General features: G+C 37.9%; 1 protein-coding gene across 1 annotated transcript in view; it reads right to left on the reverse strand.

The window, feature by feature from the left end:
* Ghr (growth hormone receptor) overlaps positions 1–20,066 on the reverse strand; it is a 220,593-nt gene that overhangs the window by 111,759 nt on the left and 88,768 nt on the right. Inside the window, exon 2 of the mRNA XM_028784683.1 lies at positions 6,443–6,521. Coding sequence (XP_028640516.1) covers positions 6,443–6,521 — 79 coding nt within the window. The remainder of the gene's footprint in view (positions 1–6,442; positions 6,522–20,066) is intronic.

The following is a 20,066-nucleotide window of genomic DNA, read 5'->3' on the forward strand; positions in this document are numbered from 1 at the left end:
TGAAGCAAAATTATTGTCCTGGTGTCATCGGGCCCATAAAAAGCTATAAATAAAATCATTCCAGCCTCAGAGAAAAGCCCTAAGTCCAAGTTTCTATCACTGAACAATTAATTTTAGATCCTTCCTACAGTAAAATAATCCAAGTTTAACCTGTACCCTGCTTAGATTTGGCCATTCAAAGTAGCAAGCATAGCTGTGGGACTGCAGTGGAGAAATCCCAGGTCAAGATTTGGATGCTGTTTTATTCATTCACCTAACAAATTAAAGATATTCATCAGAGTGCCAGAGGATGAGACACGAGGATGAGAAGACTATTCTTCATACCTGAAGGCCTAGTGACTTCCACATCAATAATGCTTTATTATATAAGATACGTAACACCATTCTGTCAGTCCTTTGAAGCTATTTACTTTGAGTTCAATCCAAACTTCTTATACAGCTTGAAGCATAGATGTCATTGCAACTTCATTTAGAAAATGGACCCAAAGCTCACGACAGTCCCGCTACACACATCTTCCCACCCATATTCTTGGTAAAAGATTATGTAAAACTGTTCTGAAGTACTTCTCTCGTGATTGAGACATGGATCACTCTCATCCATGCAACTATGTCATGGAAATACTGCTAAGGATATGGCTTAAGACAATACATTGTCATGGAACCAGAAACAGAAGTTTCAGTTTGGGGTACTGAATCAAAGTGCTGTAGGAACATTTTGTAAATCAGGACAGGTTCTTGTCCTGGAAAAGCTGGAATCCAGGGCAGATGAGTGGATAGATGATCTGTCATGGGCACTTGGATTACTCATGGCTGGTCCTAAGCCTTCTACTTGCAAATTAGCTGAGACACAACTTAATCATCTCCACTGCTAGGGTCTTCATTGGGCTGACTCAGTTGCTGTGTAAACCTAGCCACCTTCTAGGATTCTGCCCAGCACAAAGTGTTCTGCTTCAGAGCACATCCTGTTTGCTTTTTGTGGCATTATATGAGGTAAGTACATACTCTGCAATGATAGAATATTTAAGAGTTTGTCAAAGTCTTGAGATATCGTAATGAATGCCTAAGACTTTAATGGAAAGAGAGTTCAGTCTGTTGTCCACATGGTAGACTTGCTGCTGTTTGGTCATCTATACCATGTGACAGCCATAATAAGCACAGGTGACTAGAGGGTCATAGAAGTTGGGCTAGGGTAGGAGGAGTTAGAGAAAGAATGCCAAATACAGCATTAAAAACATGTTATTTTCTCCCTGGGCTCGATATGTTCCTATGTAGAGTGGGACTACCCTGTAGTCCCTACCACTTTACTGTCAGCAAGCTGACCTGCGTGTCATAACTCCACTATATCAGAAGTGAGTCGATGCTTTTTTGATAACATTTAATTAAATGTGTGGAAACTTAGAACTGTATGGAATAAGAACATGCTGATATTCTCAAAATTAAAAGTCTACCTGTTAATTGAACCACAAATAGTGCACTTGGGATATCCTTAATATTTCTCTGATCATGATTTATTTATTTATTTATTTATTTATTTATTTATTTATTTATTTAACAATCCTATCCCCTTTAGATCATCTCTCTTTTGACCTATTTTAATTCAGATCCTTCTCACTCATTAGTTTAAATTACTCTTATTACTACTATTATCTCAAAGGTAAAATGCTAGCAATATTATTATCTAGCCTAAAACTCTGTAATAACTAAGGGTAACTCACAACTGAATTATGTTTACATCTCTGCTTCACCTTCTATAAATTATGGGCTGCTTGAAGTCATGAACATAAATTTTAATTTACTCTTGGAACCCAAAAGGTATTAAAAAAGATGTCAAAAGTCTATTTTGTGCCGTTGTTTACAAATGACTCTCCTAATATCTCTTGTCAGCACCATCTAGAGTCACCTGGCTTGCTCCGAGATGCTGAAGTCCAATGTCAAAGTACGTTTGTGATATGAGGAGGTCAAGGTGACACAGGATTATTGATGTACATGGACTTGATCCATGACATTAGACATTATGAAACTCTTCTTGCTTTGGATGATGAAGACAGCTGAGGTTGAAAGGTCTGTGGCTTCCCTACTCACTTCAGGGAGATGCCAAAGCTTTAAATTACTTGTTTTTTGACATTGTTTAAAGGGACACCCTTTAATGTTTATCAGCTTCAACTGTGACTCTAATACTTCTTTGAACTATATCCAGGGTGTCTTGGCAACTTCCAACAACCATGTGTAGCTTCAACTGTAGTGGTTTAGAATTTGTTTAAAAAATAAAATTCCCCTACTGTGCAATTATTTCCTGTTGAACAGTAAGATCAGCAGAATCTTCCAACTAAACTTCATGTTGTTCTGCATATGATTAGAAAGACTCTTCAAAAATATAAAGGGAACAATATTTGCTGAATTCTGGTTCCTTTAGAACATGGCATATCATTCTAGTAAAGTATTTTTTTTCTCTTCAATGGTATAGAAAGATACAATGTTTTGCAGAAGCTTTCTCCAGAGTGGGGAGAGGTGAATTATAAACTTTGCCTATAAGGTTTATTAATAGCTTGTACAATCTATATATATATAGACATACATATAAACTTTATATATAAATATCATACCTAAATAGTATATATGCAGTCTATAAATACTAAAAATCATAAATAATGTTCCATCCAGTGTTTAGCACTTTTGTTTTGACTGGCTTGTTTACAGCTTTGAAAAGGATTATCATTTGATGGATTTGGCACATACTTTTTCTTCCATCCCATAAATTGGCAGTTTTTCGAGGCCAGACAAATCCTGTTTTTGCCCATGGATCCTTTTGCCATCTGTAGACTGTATAATTCAGCTGAAATCAACTGCCTTAAGTCTGTTTCCAAGAGAAACAGAGTCCTCATGTACAGTGAGCTTTGCCAAATGACACCTTTCTTGGCTATAAAGGAAGTGTTCAGTAGATATTTGTTGATTTTTAAATGCGTATAATGGGACAACTCACATGCTCATTCACTGAACATTATATAACTTGGTAATTGAATGAACAGTTTTCTATGTTCAGTGCTACTCCTATGTAGTGTGATTTGGGCCATTCTTACGGATCATGTACAGAGTCTGATCCTCTCTCACTATACTTACCTAATCTCACAATAACTTATTGAAGACTATCCTTGTATTCCTCAAGGCCTCTAAATTCAAGCTTCGAGAATAGGAAGCGCTGAAGAGATGTCTACGCAGTGACCTTAATGAATTAATGATTCCATGTTCACTTTGAGTTACTTTGTTCAGAGAATATTGGTGATTTGCCTTCATTATGAAAGCTATACATTAAAGAGTCAGGCTGTCAATCATTTCCACAAACTCTTCCTGTCCTAACCAGACTGAACTTCTCTGCACATCATGGATTTGTTTGCTTCTTCCTGAGGCTGCTGAGGCCCAAGGAAAAGCTGAGTACTGACTGCGTGCTATGTAAGGATAGATGACATACTTTATAGCTGGCACCCCTATGCACCCCAGATCTTTATGCCCATTTCTCACCAGCAATATTCCAGGTACAGCCAGTGGCTAGATCGACCTGATAAAGCCTTCTAAAGATGAGACAACACTGCCCATTTTTAAGGATGGAATAAGGAATTCTCCATGAGAAGATATAATTTGCACTGAGGAGGAATATAAAGCCTCATATTAAAGATGAGTGATACAAAAAAAACCCTGCTATTACAACATTATAAACAATACAATGACGGCACTGTTCAGTGTTAGGTTCCCATTACATTTCCCACAAGGCAATTAAATTTAATTTAAAAAATCCTCTCAGACCCAATATATTTCCAGTTGTGTATTTGCCCAAACAAGTAGAGCCCGGCTTAAGTACTCAAGAGGCAGCTCTCCCTTCCCATCCCTTCCCAGACCTGACATCTTCAATCTACCTCTATGGCAGAATTTTATAGGTGATTCCCTTAGGATAACCCACTTAATACTGACACATATTGCACCGATCAAGCCAAATCAAAGAATGAATCATAAAACTAGGTTGTCTTTAAATCTCTACCTATAGTGTTTAGTTTGCCTTATACCAAAAGAGAGAAATCGAAAATAAAATAATTTGATCCAGACCTGGCAGAAAAGGAAACACATGATCCATGAATGTTATCCGAGATCATGACCCACAATGTGTCATGTGCTAAGTTTGACTGAAGCTATTAGGTACGTGGCAGATAAACACACACACACACACACGTGCTTGAACATGCTTGCCTACAACCTCTTAAGCAAATAACATACTCTATTTTTAATCTTCAGGCTATTTTAAGAAAGTTTTCTGAATTACTCAAATATTTAAATTCACTTAGTTTAACAAAAAAAGAAAGAGGGAAATGTTTCCTCTGCTAAATTCTTCCCTATACACAAGGCCTGGTAAAATGCATGACTTGTATTTACTATAAAATGTTTCATTTTCTTCCTGTTCTTTCGAGCCAACAAGACGCAAACACAAATTATTACAAAGGAAATTAAGAAGGTGTTTTGGAACTGGCTGTTGAAATCACCACTTTGGTGTAAGGGACTCTAAGTCTGTATTCATTACAGCATTCTACAGAACAGTCGAGACATGAAACAGCCCAGACGTAAGCCTGAAGCTCTTGTCACCTGCCACAATGTGAGTGGATCTAAAGCAAAAGTGGCTATCAGTCTAAGAGAAAGAGGTCACATCTAGAAAGAACAATAAACATGGTTGCATCAATGTGTAATTTTACAAATAAAAGGTCAAGTTGTAGAGACAACAGTGGTTACCACATTTGGGGTAGTGGAAGGACGTGGCAGACTGTTATCCACAGGGCATGAAACAGCAAATATGCAGTATTAAGTCTAGTGAATCAATTGACACCAAGAGGATTGTGGTTAAGGGCAGATTATTATATTCAGAATTTCTGCTATTCAAGTAGATCATGGCTTCTCTTGCCACAGAGAGAAAAATGGGTAATCATGTGTACATATGCACGCTTGTGTGCACACACAAGGCTTATAACATTGTATATCATTTTTTTTGTCTTCAGTCTTCTTATGAAGTTGAAGGCTGTGCAAATATTTAAGCTGTTGAACAGAATTTGGGAATTCTCTAGGTTTGAAAACAATTTAAGCTCTAATTTCTTAGTCTGGGATGCATTTTTCAACTTCTTTAATGATTCTTACGCTGTTCTTTTCACTTCACGGGCTTTTAAATTCCTCAGGCCTTTCCCCGTGGACTGAAAGTCACCTTACTGAAGAAAGGAGAGATTAAACCACCATGACTCTGGGACGGTAGAGGATCTGAGCTGTAATTCTCTGGCTCAGAACCAGGCTCTAAAAAGCAGCCATGGGAAAAGCCGCTGAAGTGGAGCCTGTGGTCCTCTCCACGTCTGACTTGCATAATGTTGACATTATAACACCAGGGAGACCCAAAAATATTTCAAACAATTATGATTTCTTTTCTATAAATATTTTGGGATCGCTTTAAGAAATCAAATAGCACATTCTCTCTACTCCCCATTTCCAAGTTGCTCTTAACACAGTCAGCAGCTCACTACTGGGCATTTATTTTTGGTCACAAGGTCAGCAGGACATCTTAAGGCGTTAAGTCGCCTGTTAAACTGTGTTTTCCAACATGAGCTGGGTGTTGAGTAAGGGAGTCGGCTAGGCTTAAAGCAACAACAGAGTCCTGTGCCACAGCACAGCAAAACGTATTGTTTCTATCCTCTAGTGAAACCTAGGCAAAGAAAACTGCGATGTGCTCAAGATAGTCTTCAAAAAAGTCCGCTAACTCTTTGCGAGGACACTATCTTTCCAGACAGATACCCCCACACCCACTTGCATTATTCTTTGCTGTTTCTGCTGTGACATGTGAGTCTGAAAATATTGACTCTACCAGGAGAGTATAAAAGAAAAAATATAAGGAAAAATATTCAGACAGCTAAGGTAGCTCACAACTACTGGATACGTAGGTCACTGAGTTTGGGTGTCTTTTTCCTCTGGAACTCAGCCAAATGGAAATCATTCAGAGAACAGGGGCACAAATTCATTGGAAGTCTGAGATTTCCATCTCAGGGAATATGATTAAGAGGACAGCATTCCAAGCTCTGGGAACAGACTCTGCTACGCTTAGTCACAGATGAGCTGAGCGATTAGTAGGCTAATAATGCTTTGGTGTGATTTTAATATCTCTCCCAGAGACCTTATTTGTCTTCATCATAAACACCCCCAGCATATTATGTAACATCAATTTCCAATATAAAAATGCCAGATTCCAAAACCTATGACTATAGCTCCACTTACACATCCCCAGAGTGGCCCTCCTGGGTAATGATTTTAAAGCTAAGACAGGTTTCCTGTTTGCTGTTACCTAAAACTTAGATGACTTTGTTTGGATTTAACACAGCTCTGCTTGTTTCTTAACACCACATGATGAGAAAAGGAACACAGAACTCACCCCCACTTCCAGAAAACATATCGCTGGAGACTCCCAGTGCCAAGGTTAAGAACACCTGCCAAAGATCCATACCTGAGACCTGCAAATCAGAAAAGGCACAAGGTCAAGGGAAGCAGTCACAGACCATAGTTGTGACATAGCATTCAAAGCCCCGTGAAATATTGAGTGTGCAGACAAGACCGTTGTAGAGTAAATCTTAGCAAGTCTAGCTGCAGACTTCAGAACCACCATACTTGTCATGAGGATGCACAGCAGGTTGGAATCCATTCTCCATCCCATGAGCACTTGCTTCAGGAAACAGAATGGGCAGTATAGATTTTCAGGTCCTGATTGACAGTCACAGAATCACCTCACAGCAAATGAATCCCCCCCCCCACACACACACAGCTCCAGTAACAGGGTTAGTATAATTTATTTTAATTTAATCTGGAGATAGAAAAAAATTGCTCAGCACAGGGCTTTAAGAAAGACAAGAAATAAAATAAAACAAACACAAAACCAAAAAACAATCTTCTATAATACTAACATTTCTTATACCTCTTTTCCAAGGACCAAAGGAGCTTAACTTATATTTTAAAAGCACTGTGCTGATCCCAGAGAAGTGTAACAAGAAGGAAGCTGAGACATAAGAAATACCTTTCAAACATTAAGGGAACACTGGGAGGTTTTGATCTTATAATGACTGTGTGCTCTGAAACACCCAGGCGTATGTTCACCAAGAGCCATCGGACTCCATCTTTCTAGTCATGTAGAAGCCCAAGTGAGGCTACACCTTCAGCCTTTCAGTCTAATGAATGAGAGATTTATCAATGGGCTCTGTAAACACATACCTTTATCTAAAGGAAAGACACTTTTTTTGGAAAAATAACGTACGGTGACTATGTGCAGGCTTCTCTAGAGACAAGTCTGGATAGGTTGGAAAGAAACTACTCTTTGGAGAAGCACTGCTACATTTGACAACTATTGCCAACTATTTTGATGTTTACTCCCAGTGTTTCCTTAAATACTGCCCTATTTACAAATCACGCAGACACAATACCAACATTCCATCAATTCTTCAGCAGCCTCCATGGACCACTTTTTAATAACTTGCAAACTTGACTGATGTAGCTCTTCTTGTTACCTCTAATCAGGGTGAACTGTTGAGCAAGAATGTTTGCTTTCGTGGATCTACAGGTGTGATTCTGGAAGCAGCCATGGAATTCTGAAGAGCTATAATGCTGAATGTTTTACATTTGCCTTTGCAGACAGAGGGCAACATTTCAATTCCCTGTTCTCTAAGTATTTTTACTTAACAAAACACATCACTGTGCAAACAGAGTATTTTGTTGTGTCTGAATATATTTACATGCCTTCCCTTTCAAACACTGACCCTTAGAATCTTTGCCTCATTACCTCTAGCTCTCTCTCCTTACTTCTAGGAATACAGGCCATGTAATGTTATTTTGGAGCTCCTAGCATAAAAGCATTGAATGGCTAGATCAAGTATGTAATAGATTAAAAGTGCTATAATGTGAAATTTTCTTTTACTCTCATTTAAAAAACATAGGGAACAAACTGAGGAAGAAGACTCCAAATCTCAGAACACACTTAATCAAGATAGTACTGCCATGTACTGTCTAGATATCAGAATGTAAGAGTGAATTCAAAATTCCTGGGTTGTTTGTCTTTCTGAGTAGGTATACGAAAATGTTTACATTTCTTAGAAGATACCATCCATGCCTTAGAAATAAGATCTTCAAGCATTTTAAAAAGACAAGAAAGGTGCCAGAAAACAAGTGGAATTTAGGTCAGAAAACTAGTAGACCAACTTTCCCAACCCTCAAAGTTTTGTGCTTTCTTCATTTTCAGGTTCCAGATATTGAATCCCATAAGCCACATTGTACATGTTAGGTAGGTTCTGCCACTGAACTGCACTCTGTCTTAGTCCTCAGTCTTTTCTAAGCTGCGTCATGGACAGGAATTTAACTTCTCTCAAATAAGTTACTAGAACACTATTATAAAATAAGTATAGCTCCACATAACACATTTTTATATCAGAGAGAGAGAGAGAGAGAGAGAGAGAGAGAGAGAGAGAGAGAGAGAGAGAGAGAGAGAGAGAGAGATTAGAAGTTGGAATTCCAAAAGCAAATTAAAAGTTCATTTTTGTCTCCTGTAACAAAAGCAAGGTTATTTAAAGTTACAGTTCTCCCCAGTGGGAGATCATAACAGTTCACAGCCACCTGAAACATACTACAGGAGGACCAGACTTGTGACACTTCAGCCATAGGAACCAGAAGGAGGACACAGAAGTGGAGAAGGAGTCAACTGCTGTATCGGACTCCAGTCTCCCTCTCCCTCACTGGAGTTTCAGCAGATATAGTCTAGAGAATTTGCCATTGGCTTTGATTGTAAGCTGTCCCAACCCGCTTTGCAGAACTCCATATAGAACTTTCTGGGTGACTGGACTCTTCTATACTAATCTCTAGCTGAGATCAAATGTCTGACCTCTACAAGTAGCCAAGTCATTATAGATTTTGGATAAGACAGAGTTCTGTCACACAGAGTTTGAAATTTTAATTTAACACAATACCATGTGCCAGATGCCAGAAAGAGAGATCCCCTTCTTCGAGCTTTCCTCCCCCCAAATGTCTAAACTTATAATGATCCATTAATCTCAAGACAGAAGAGTTCATCCAATGTGCCCCTCTAAGAGACATTTATTAAAGGCAGACATTTTTTTTCCAGAGGAATATACCAAATTTAATTTTAAGGTTTGCAGTATTTTCCTAAGGAAAAAATCCTACTTTAATTTTCTTTTGATACTTATTTCATTCTTTGGCCACAGCCTCCTGGACTATTTTCAGGAAGAGGGAGAAAATGGGCTTCTTTTCTTACATAATGGAACTCACACCATTTCCACTCTCCAGGTCTGAGGCGTTTTGCATGCTTTCCTCCTTCCCTCAGGAAGAACCAGTTGGAAACTAGAATAATCCAGCTGCTGTATTCTGTAGGTTGCCCGACAAAGAATGCTCCCAAAGTATATAACTAGGCCTATGATAGATTGATCATCCTATGACTATGACATAGTTCACAGACACAAAAGAGGAGATAGAAGTTAGACATGACATTTCCCCAAACATATTATCACCAACTCCAATTATAAAAGGGCATAGGCAACATTATGTTGACTGAAAATGAACAAGTATTTTTGGACTGATTATTGGCTGCTGGCATTGGACAGAGCCCTACAGGGATTAATACAAGAGTTATTCAAACCGAGTTTCTTAACTATAAAAACTAGGAAATATTTAAAACTGAGAAGAGGTGGGTTCTAATTAAAAATGGAAAGTTAAACTAGGAAAAAGAAATTAGTTATTGAGTTCAGGGACTTAAAATTAGAACCTAATGATAGATAAGATTTTTCATGTGTAAAGAGAGTGAGACAAACTATGGCAAATTTATACAGACCAAAGCTCAATGCCAATGATCTGGGGTAGGGATGAAGCCTGAGGGTGTTTAGTTAATATTCTGAGACTAGTAAATAGAGATCATTACCCAGATTAATAGGTAAACCTGGGTTAGCAAAGTAGAACAGGGCTGAAACAGCATTTTTGATCATATAAATCAGCCTTTGCTGTAGATAATATGCAGAAATAGATTTTCCTTAAGATAACGTTGCTTCTCATGCTTTTGTACTTTACCTGAAAAGATGTGTGATAGCTGGATACAGGAGAAGATAAGGGAGGAGAAGTCTGTGATAAATGAGGAGTGAACGCATGAATGAATAAAAGACAGAGATAGGGAGGCTGGGATCCTGGTTCCTTAGGGGGACGAGAAGGTCTCATGATAGGGCTACTTGGTGAATGACCCAGTTCCGAGGCTTCCAGAAATATGAGAGTTGTCTAGTGTGAAGCTCAAGGTACAAGAACAAGGGATACATGGAAAGAAGCCATCAATGAGTGTGGCAGTTGTATAGAGATGCACATTAGGTGAATGTAACACAATGACTAGGCTGCTTTGTGAAAACTGCCTATCTTTGTCAAAAGTAATATTAAAATGTGCATTAGTAACATGGGGAGATCTGTTCCTGCAGCTTTATAATTAGCAGAAACAAACCACCAATCTAAACCATTCATATTCTCTGACTTTTGTTAAGGATTTCGAAAGAAATTGAACCACACAACGACCTCTTTAATGTTCACTGCTAGGATATCAGATGTGAGAGGAGTTAAGATGGAGCTGGGGATGGAGTCCTGTCAAACAAGTCTCCAGCAAGCCCACGACGACGGCTAGGTGAGCCAGAAATATTACATTCTCTTAAATTCTCATTTGCCAACTTTAGGTATCTTTTATATTGAAAAGAGCTGATTTCAAAAGTCCAACTGAAACAGAACTGCTTATGTTGCACAGGAAAGACATCTAGAAGACAACCCAATACACATGTGCTACCCAGTATTGGTGTAGATTAGGAATGAAATGTTGCAAAATTGTATTAACTCAGCATGAAAACATGCAAAGGCCAATCCAAAATGATCCCACAAATCACCTCTTCTAATTAGCACCAAGCATAGTTTGCATTTAGAGTTTATGTCAGGTAATTTTCACTGTGGGGATCATTTGAAAACTGGTCAGATATATATGCATTAAGTCAACTTATTTTCCTCCCCTTAGTGGAAGAAAGACAATGTTACAGATTTTTTTCAGTTAAAACTATTCTTTCTCTGTGTGTGTGTGTTCATGTGCGTGTGTGTGTGTGTGTGTGTGTGTGTGTGTGCTTGATTATATGCCTAAAACCACACATGATATCTATAGATATCTATCTATCTCTCTATATCATCATCTATAAGTTGATACATAGATATCATCCAGTAGCCTTGGCATACATAACAACTTATGTTATTATTATTTTTTTCTTATCTGGGGCTGGGAGATGGATCAGTGAATAAAACACTTTACATGCCAGCTTAATGGCCTGCATTCGATCCCCAGAATGGCCTTCAGGAAGGAGAGCACTGACTCCAGAATATTGTCCTGGATTCCGGGATAGGAACTTTAGGTATATGTACTATAAAGTAGAAGTTAAAAAAAGAAGAAAAGAAAAAAAAGAAAAGCTCTGGAATAGTGGTATATAAACAGCAGATCTTTTTTTCTACCCAACCAATAGACAGATCTTGTTTATGCGGTGTTGACCGACTTAACTTACCAGTGACTACTGAGCATTGGGAGTAGGACTAAAGTGACTGAGAAGTAAAATTATTTTATACTGCATTTAATCATAATTGATTGTTTTAATTAAGCGCTTACATGTATTTAGAAAAGGTTGGAGGGTGAATATGCTTTTCCAGCTGTACATTTTATGATCTAAATTAAGACCATAAAATTTAGCAGCTAAGTTGAGATATGTATGTATCAACTACATATAGATCTTGAAGACTGGGTAAAAAAATGGATACAGGGTATCTTAGTAATTACACTGATTGCATACTGAATTCATAATTTGGATAATTGAATTAGCTAAAATATATTACTATAATTAACATTCATATCTTATTTTTCAAATGTGATTAGCTGAAAAATTAAAATATGTGATATGCAATAACTTTCTATTTGGCAACATTGATCATATATTTTGTGGTTTGTATGTTTGTATTTACATTAAAACATTAAGCTCATTTGTGCTCACACTGAACTAGCTGCACATATTTTGTAACAAAACAATAAACAATTTAAAGTATTCTTAGTTACATAAACATTATGAGCACATTTTCAGAGGTCCTTACAAACACTGAACAATGGGGACCCAAGATTCACTGAAGTCTTTGGAGACCGGGAGATGACATTTGCCTAGGGTTTTGTAGGGGTTTCTGAGAGTGGGTGTTACTTTTACGTCCATATGTATAACTATCCACATGTGTCTGCCTTTTCTGTGTACTGGTGTCTCCTTACTGTCTCTCTGGAATTACAAAAGGACCACGATCTATCTGCTTTTGCCAACCTCTGTGGCGTAAATACCTCTAAAATACACCCAAAGCTGATTTTAGCCTACCAAAATGAAGCCAGTAGAAGCTGGATCCAGCTCATCACTGGCAGGGAGAGTGACTGTCGCTGGCTAGCTCTATGTAAAGTATCAGGTACAAAGACTGAGGAATCTGCTGACTTGGACACAAAACATATGAGGGCTTCAGAGTGAACCCTGAACATTTGATTTCATCTAATGACATCTGATCCGCTGTCAGCAGATCCTGCTTAGTTAATAAACACCCAGAGAAGCAAAGCCGGGTCTACAGACATTGTCACAGCCCTCTCACCTTGATCTTTATTTACACACGGGGTAAGATAGTCAAATGAATGTGTTCTTGAGTCAGAGAATGCTAGGCTCAAATCCAGGCTTTACTCACCTTAGCTCAACAAAAACAACAACAACAACAAACCAACCACAACCTCAGAACTAGATGAAGTGACTTATTCAAATCATTTTTTCAATCTCCAATAAATTTATGATTATTCTAGTTCTGAGAATAGTACCACGTTGTTCCCACGGAGTTGACCTAGAGTGGGGCCTTACTTATATACTATATGAAACCTAAGACTGTGTGGGTGGTAAAGTAGGCAATTTCCATCACATGAGGCTTCAGAGAAGGAAAAAGTTCACACTCACGTAACATGCTTCCTAGAACTATGCAGGGGTACATAGTTTAGGTTTGTGTTTAGGTGGGCAAGGAATTTAACAAGCATCATATAAAGGTTTAATTGTGTGGGAACTATCCTAGGGGTTGAAATATCATTCCAATAATTGTTTCTGATGTTATTACAGGACTCAGATCATTTGTTTTATTAAGGATAGATTTTTAGAGCTGATTGAGTAGATGAGTTCTAACAATATGAGTACTGGCTTGAGCCAGAGATCCTTCCTGGGACAACACAGAGGGGCCAGGTACACCCCTTCCGTTACGGACTTAAAGCAGAAAGAACATTTTGGTAACTAGGTGTTGAGAGCTCCTCTTATCGCTGTACCTGGCTATCCTCTTTGGAGAGGCTTTCCTTACTGTCGGGACATTCTAGTGAAAGTCAGCAGTGAGCCCTGAGTGCATTGCAGCAACTTCCCACAAGGAGTTTTCTAGATGCTAGAGTCTAGAGCAGTGCTTCCCAACCTGGGGCTCGAACGACCCTTTCACAGGGGTCACATATCAGATATTTGCATTATGATTTATAACAGTAGCAAAATTACAGTTACAAAGTTGCAATGAAATAATTTTATAATTTGAGGTTACCACGACATAAGGAATTGTATTAAAGGGTAAAAGCATTAGGAAGGTTGAGGATCACTGGACTATGGGGATCATCAGCTCACCCAGTCTGACTCCTTTGGTGCATTTATGGATTCACAGTACAGGCATGATTCTTATGCAGCAGAGAAAGATCAGTCCTGTGATGCTGATTTGAATAGTGTTCCTTCTTACAGTTTTTTATGCCATTTCTTTGATAAAGTTTTTTTTTCCAAATTAAAATTTGAAAAAGGAAACTCCTTACTAGTTTCCTGGTTTCTCCTTTTCCACAAGTGACTCCTATAAAATTCTGAGTTATAATAAGTTTTGAGATTATAATATAATATAATTTCTCCCATCCCTTTCCTCTTTCCAAACACCCCCGTGTCCCCTCATCGTTCTCCCATGGTCTTTTTTCCCCATTAATTGTTATTACCTGCATATATTTATATGCACATAAATTCCCAAATGTAACTTTCTCAGTTTGTATTAATTTACCTGTATGTATGTTTTCAGGGCTGACTTTGTATTTAGTAACAGTTGTGTACTCTTCCCTGGGGAAGACTATTTTCCTTGCTTTAGCATTCCTTAGTTGCCTGTAGTTGTTTGTCTAGGGCTGATGACTATTAACAACAATGTTAGAACGTAAAGAACATGGAAAACACTATTTAAACAACTTTAAAGGTATTGCAATTTCTTTCATGGTCTAAGACAGAACTGCTTCTTGCTTCAAGCGCTGTAAGAGGAGGTTAATAGACTATGGAAGGTGGCTTCTCACTGAACAAAGTCTTCAAACAAAAGCATTTTCTATCTTGATAAGATAGCGATCCAACTGGGAGCAATATAACAAATCAGACTGTCCCAGGTGCTTTTAAGTCTTCAAGGAAGGCATAGGCCTCTGTCTCTTCTGGCACAGTATCAGAAATGTGGGCCTTTTCCAAGATAAAATGACTTTATTTTTCTCAGGCACTTATTATTTCATTCAGGCTTCACAAGGGCACTGCAAATACAAATCTCATATGACAAACGAGAAAATGGAGGTTTAGATGAATATAAAGACCAAGGGAATCTCCGAAACTCATGAAGATTGGTTTTTCCTGGGCAGGATCAGGAAGTATCCTCAATACCTCTAAAGCCTGCTTTTGATTTGTCTACTTCTCAGCCATTAAACTATACAAACTAAACATGATTGTGTTGGTGAGTAGGATAAACCTAGAGAGAACAAGAATAGAAGGAACAAATATGAGATAGGATTATATACAGAGAGGCAGACTTCGTCATATTTCCTGTGCATAGGGCTGTCAAGGGTGGTAATAACACAGATGCTGATATGATAACTCATAAATGTTTATGTAGCAGTTTGTCTAAGGGTTGTACCGATCGAAGAACACAATAGTCATCTCTGCCTTAGAGTCTCCAAGAATACCTGGTCTACTTTTGAGCCTACTGCTTATGGGCTATTCTGTGTACCCACTTGATGACATGAAGTCATCCTGTCCCCTGCCTTCTTTAAGCCTATATATAAAAATAGAAAGGAGCTACTTTGGCTAGACTGACTGGCTGACAGGGAGATAGAAAACAGGCAGATCAATGTCATGTTTCATCTCTAAGAAGTTTACTACAAACTAATCACTTCACTCTTCAAGATCATAGTCACTTGAACTTAGACCATTCATTGTTAATGGCTGCAATAACAACTGGACAATATATATATAATACTGAATAGTATAACACAGCACACCAATTCTCAACCTGTGGGTACACCCTTTGAAGGTCACATATAAGATGTTTACATTACTATTCATAACAGTAGTGAAGCTGAAGTTATGAAGTAGCAATGGAATGATTTTATGGTTGGGAGATCACCACAACATGGAGTGCTGTGTTAAAGGGTCACGGAAATTAGGAAGGTTGAGAACCATTGGCCTAACAGAAAAGCAAGTCACATGTGTCATTTTAAACTTTCTTGTTCTCACATTCACAAAAGATAAGATTAATTTTAATAAAACACTTTTTTAAAAATAAAATCACTGTGTTCTAGTTAACGCACAAGTAAAAACACCACACAGCTGGATAAAGGCAGCTGCTCAAACACTTGGCCAGTCTTAAGGCTCTGTGCATCTCAGTAAACTTCTGAACAGAAACAATGGCCACCTGGAACTAATGGAACATTGCTTAGGATTTTACACTTTCACTATAGATTATGTTTCTGATGGTTTATTTTACACAAGAAGAAGAAATAGAAAAAGAAAAAAAACCTTGTTGTTTGCTGAAACAAACAAACAAAACAAATCCACCATCAACAGTAAAATCCACACACATACACAAGAGTAGCTTTATGCCATTTTTCATGATTCCTATATCCTTTTTCTGCTGCCTGCCCTCTCTTGTCACCTAAGATTAGCCTCTCTTGGCCTCTTTTCTCAACTTTGTGCTATAACCATACAGCTGTTTACATGCACACATGTATACATTGTAGGTTAGGACAAACATATGAGGAAGAACTTGTAGGCTCCTTTCAGTCTAGGTTGGGTCACCTCACTTGAAATCATACGTTCCAAACCCATCCACTGTCTTACAGATTGCCATGATTTCATTCTTCTTATAGCCGAATAAGGTTCCATTTGTCTGTGTTAGACACTGTTGATAGATATCTAACTTGGTTCTATTTCCTCGATATCATGGTAGAGCAGTAATAAACGTAGATGTGGAATTACTTCTATGGAAGGTATAGAATTCTTGGAGTATAAGCCAAGGAGGGGAATGCCCTCCCCCTTCCCTTCCTCATCCCTCTTTCTGTCTTCCTCTCTTTCTCTCCTCCCTCCTTTCTTTTCATCTTTTTGTTTTAATTTTCAGGGACAAAGTTTCATGTAGCCCAGCCTGTCCTAGAGTTTGTTATAAAGTCAAACAAAGCAGTTCTAGAACTTAAACCTCTATGCCCAGCTCATAAGTGAACTTTCTCTGTTGAATAATTGAAACATTAATATGAAATTAGCTACCACAATTATTATTCTATGAAATATCAAGATAAAAAAATACACATGTAGAGATGAAATCACTCAGGCAATGGCTGAAAATGTAACTGATGAGCTGGGGAAGGGCAAGTACTGTTGAGATCCCTCCAAGATTTCCTAATTACTCCATCAAATGTTGGCCAATTTAGGTATGCTGTCAAGGGACTTTATAGCTATAACTAAGATGGTCAATCTACTAATTTTGCAATAAGGAGAATATCTTATTACAGAAGCCTAGGAAAGTAGAACTGGAAGTCAGTTACTGCATTGGGGGAGAAGATAGACAAATTAAGAAATTGAGAGGGACTCTATCTGCTTTTGGTGGAGGGAGAGCTTTAAGTTCAGTCCAAACTGGCAGCATCAACTGACTTCTGGCTCTCTACCAGCAAGAAAACTGAAATATACTCTCATGGCAGAAAGGACCTAAAACCAGCCAACAACTCCAATAAGCTGAGAGGGAGCTTCCAGAGAGTAACACTTGCCTTAGGATACTTTGATTTTACCCTGTGAACTCTAAGCCGAGAATCCAACTGAGCCATGGTGGGCTTAGACATCTACATAATTGTGAAGTAATAAGAGGAGTGTTTTAAGTCACTAAAATTTGTGGCGATTTATTACAGAAGCAATTGAAAATTAAGACAGGCTCTAAAAGTCTGTAATTAAGCCTTAGGCTGACTTCCTAGATCAGGAAGCTAATAAATGATTCAAACTTATCTGCATATAGAAATCTGGATTCAACAGGGACTTTAGCAATACTGTATACTGACATTTGTCATGAGGTGCTACAAACAAATCAGATAGTAACTAATTTATAGTTTTGTCTCCTGAAATTTCCTGGGATAAGTAGTCTTTGACTTGGAAAGTAGAATGTCTCAATGCAGACAGCTGCAATGTTCTCTTAGAGCGTGTGAGCTCATTAAGTCTTGTGCATGTCAACTCTAATGTCACCAAGTTGTCTTCTGAGTTTTAATTTATTTTCTTGCCTTCATTTTTTTAAAAAACAAAATAACATAGTAGTAGTCAACTGGAACAGAAGTTTTTCATAGTGCAGTGACGAATGAAAAACCAAAAGGTTTTATTCAGGTGCATTGGTCTTTTCTTTTGACTGTGGTGTGTGTAAATCAGGCCCCATTATCTGACTACCTCTGGGCCACCTAAAACCATTTATTTTTAAACCCATAAGTCTACATGAGATTATCTGAGGGAAAAGGAGAAAGTCTGGAGGATGCTGTCTTCATGAATTTGTTGGCTTTGCTTTTCATCTTAATCCAAGGCCAAACTAGGGATGTCAAAACTGGAATATACTGAATATACCGGTAGGAAAGTAAATCAAAACCAAGGTTGAAACCTATCACTGATTGGGGTAGGGATAAGATGAATACATAGAGTCTGTGCTGGTCAGTCTATCTCAGTGATATGTCATGCAAATCTTGGCTCTGGTGGAGGAGCCTTATTTCTTATACTTCTGAATGAAACATTTAATTCCAAGGATATTTATATTTGCTTTCCGAGCAGCCTACCACAGTACATCTCAGGAAATTATAACTAAATGACCTGGCTGTGTTCCTTTTAAATCAGATGGATGATGAAGGAACAGTATAAGTGACAGGCTGAGACAAATTGTGACCCATCACTATTAACATGCTGCCATTCACACGAGAGCCAAAGGAGTAGATACCTGAAATGCTTCTTTTTTTTTTTTTCTGAAATACCACTAAGTGAAATTTGTGATTCTGATACTTGTATAACAAAAATAAAACACTCCTCTTCTTCTTAAATGGAAGTGATTTGAATGGAATTTTCACATTTCAGCCACTTACAGTTATTAGTTAAAACATTATGTTTCAATGAAAAAAGCAACTCTACAAGAGATCTACAAGAAGCTGTTCACACAGTAAGATCCAGTAATGCTAAAGAACCAAAGGGAGACATTTCAGACCTTAATCTCTCCAAGCGTACCAGTTCCACAGTCAGATTAATGCTCAGAAACTCGCTTTTCCTCTACTGGATAGATTTTAGAAGTCCAAATTCAGTGATGAAAGGAGGAAGCAGTCAAATGCTTCTCCAGCACTTGGAAAAGAATTGTCTTAGAGGGAGGAAGGATACAGAGAGATCTAGGTAAAGGAAATCACTATACTGTTACAACAACAACAAAGCATAAATCCAAGCTTAGCTTGGTCAGAAATTTATTTTTTTAAAATGCAAAAGCAAAGTAGAAGTGGTAACAGAAACCTGACCTAGGAATATTTAATCAAAGTTAATCATACAGGAGGACGAACCGATAGTCCCGTAGATACCTCTGAAATCAAGGCTGGACAGTCTTACTTTCCTTTCAGAATTTATACCAAGCATCTTTTTTTCCCTCCATTTATTTACCTTTGCAAGAAGATCTCGTTTAGTTAAAATCTGGTAGAGAAGCTAGGGTTGACAATAGAATTTCATAGAAGTTTCGTTGTTATTTCTTGTTGTGTCTTGGTCTGTAGCTTCTAGGAGTTGTTGCTTGGGTATATAAATCTCCAAAAAAATCCTCATAAATTAATAATCCTCTATCTTGTGGTCTCTCCCACTCTCTTTCACACTCCTGGTTCCAGAAGAGTGTATCAATTGTCCCAGATGATTGCTTCATCTAATGCAGCTGTTGCTCTTTGCCCAGAACATTTTTAGAGGCTTCCAGCTGAAGTGAAGGCCAACCTGGGCTAGAGTCTACCTGAGACCACAAGATCATTTAAGAAGAGACTTGAATGTTAAACTCAAAGCAGATCATGTCTTTCATCTAAATAAATGGAATGTAATAATGGGATAATTTATTTTTACTTGTGTTTTTAAGACAGGGTTTCTCTGTGTAGCCTTGGCTGTTCTGGAACTCTGTAGACCAGGCTGGCCTCAAACTCAAAGATTCACTTGTGTGCTTGGAAAGGGGTGTGCCACCACCACCACCTAGGGATCATTGGGTAATTGGGTAATTTTAATATGGTCCTGTGACATCTCTAAGAAGAGTAAGAACAGAAGTCCACTGATATAAAATTTAAGTTTATCAAGACCTCAGAGTGCAGAACATTCAGTATGTTTTAAATGAAGAAATAAATGCAAAAACAAATTCTGAAATACCACTATGCCTTAAAAATTCTAGTATATTTCATTCCATTGTAGACATTTAACTATTCATTGTAACAGTGTCTTTAACTGAATACCTGTAGTGTGTTCTATAAACACTGGTTTCTTCCTTCATCTCAGTGCACCAATGTTCTTGACTATCAAAGAATAATTAATTGAGAAGGAACATACACTTAGATAATGTTTTTATTTGATTTAGTGTTCTCTCTCTCTCTCTCTCTCTCTCTCTCTCTCTCTCTCTCTCTCTCT

Source organism: Grammomys surdaster, unplaced genomic scaffold (genome assembly GCF_004785775.1).
Source record: "Grammomys surdaster isolate TR1022 unplaced genomic scaffold, NIH_TR_1.0 124640, whole genome shotgun sequence".
In the NCBI taxonomy this organism is placed as follows: domain Eukaryota; kingdom Metazoa; phylum Chordata; class Mammalia; order Rodentia; family Muridae; genus Grammomys; species Grammomys surdaster.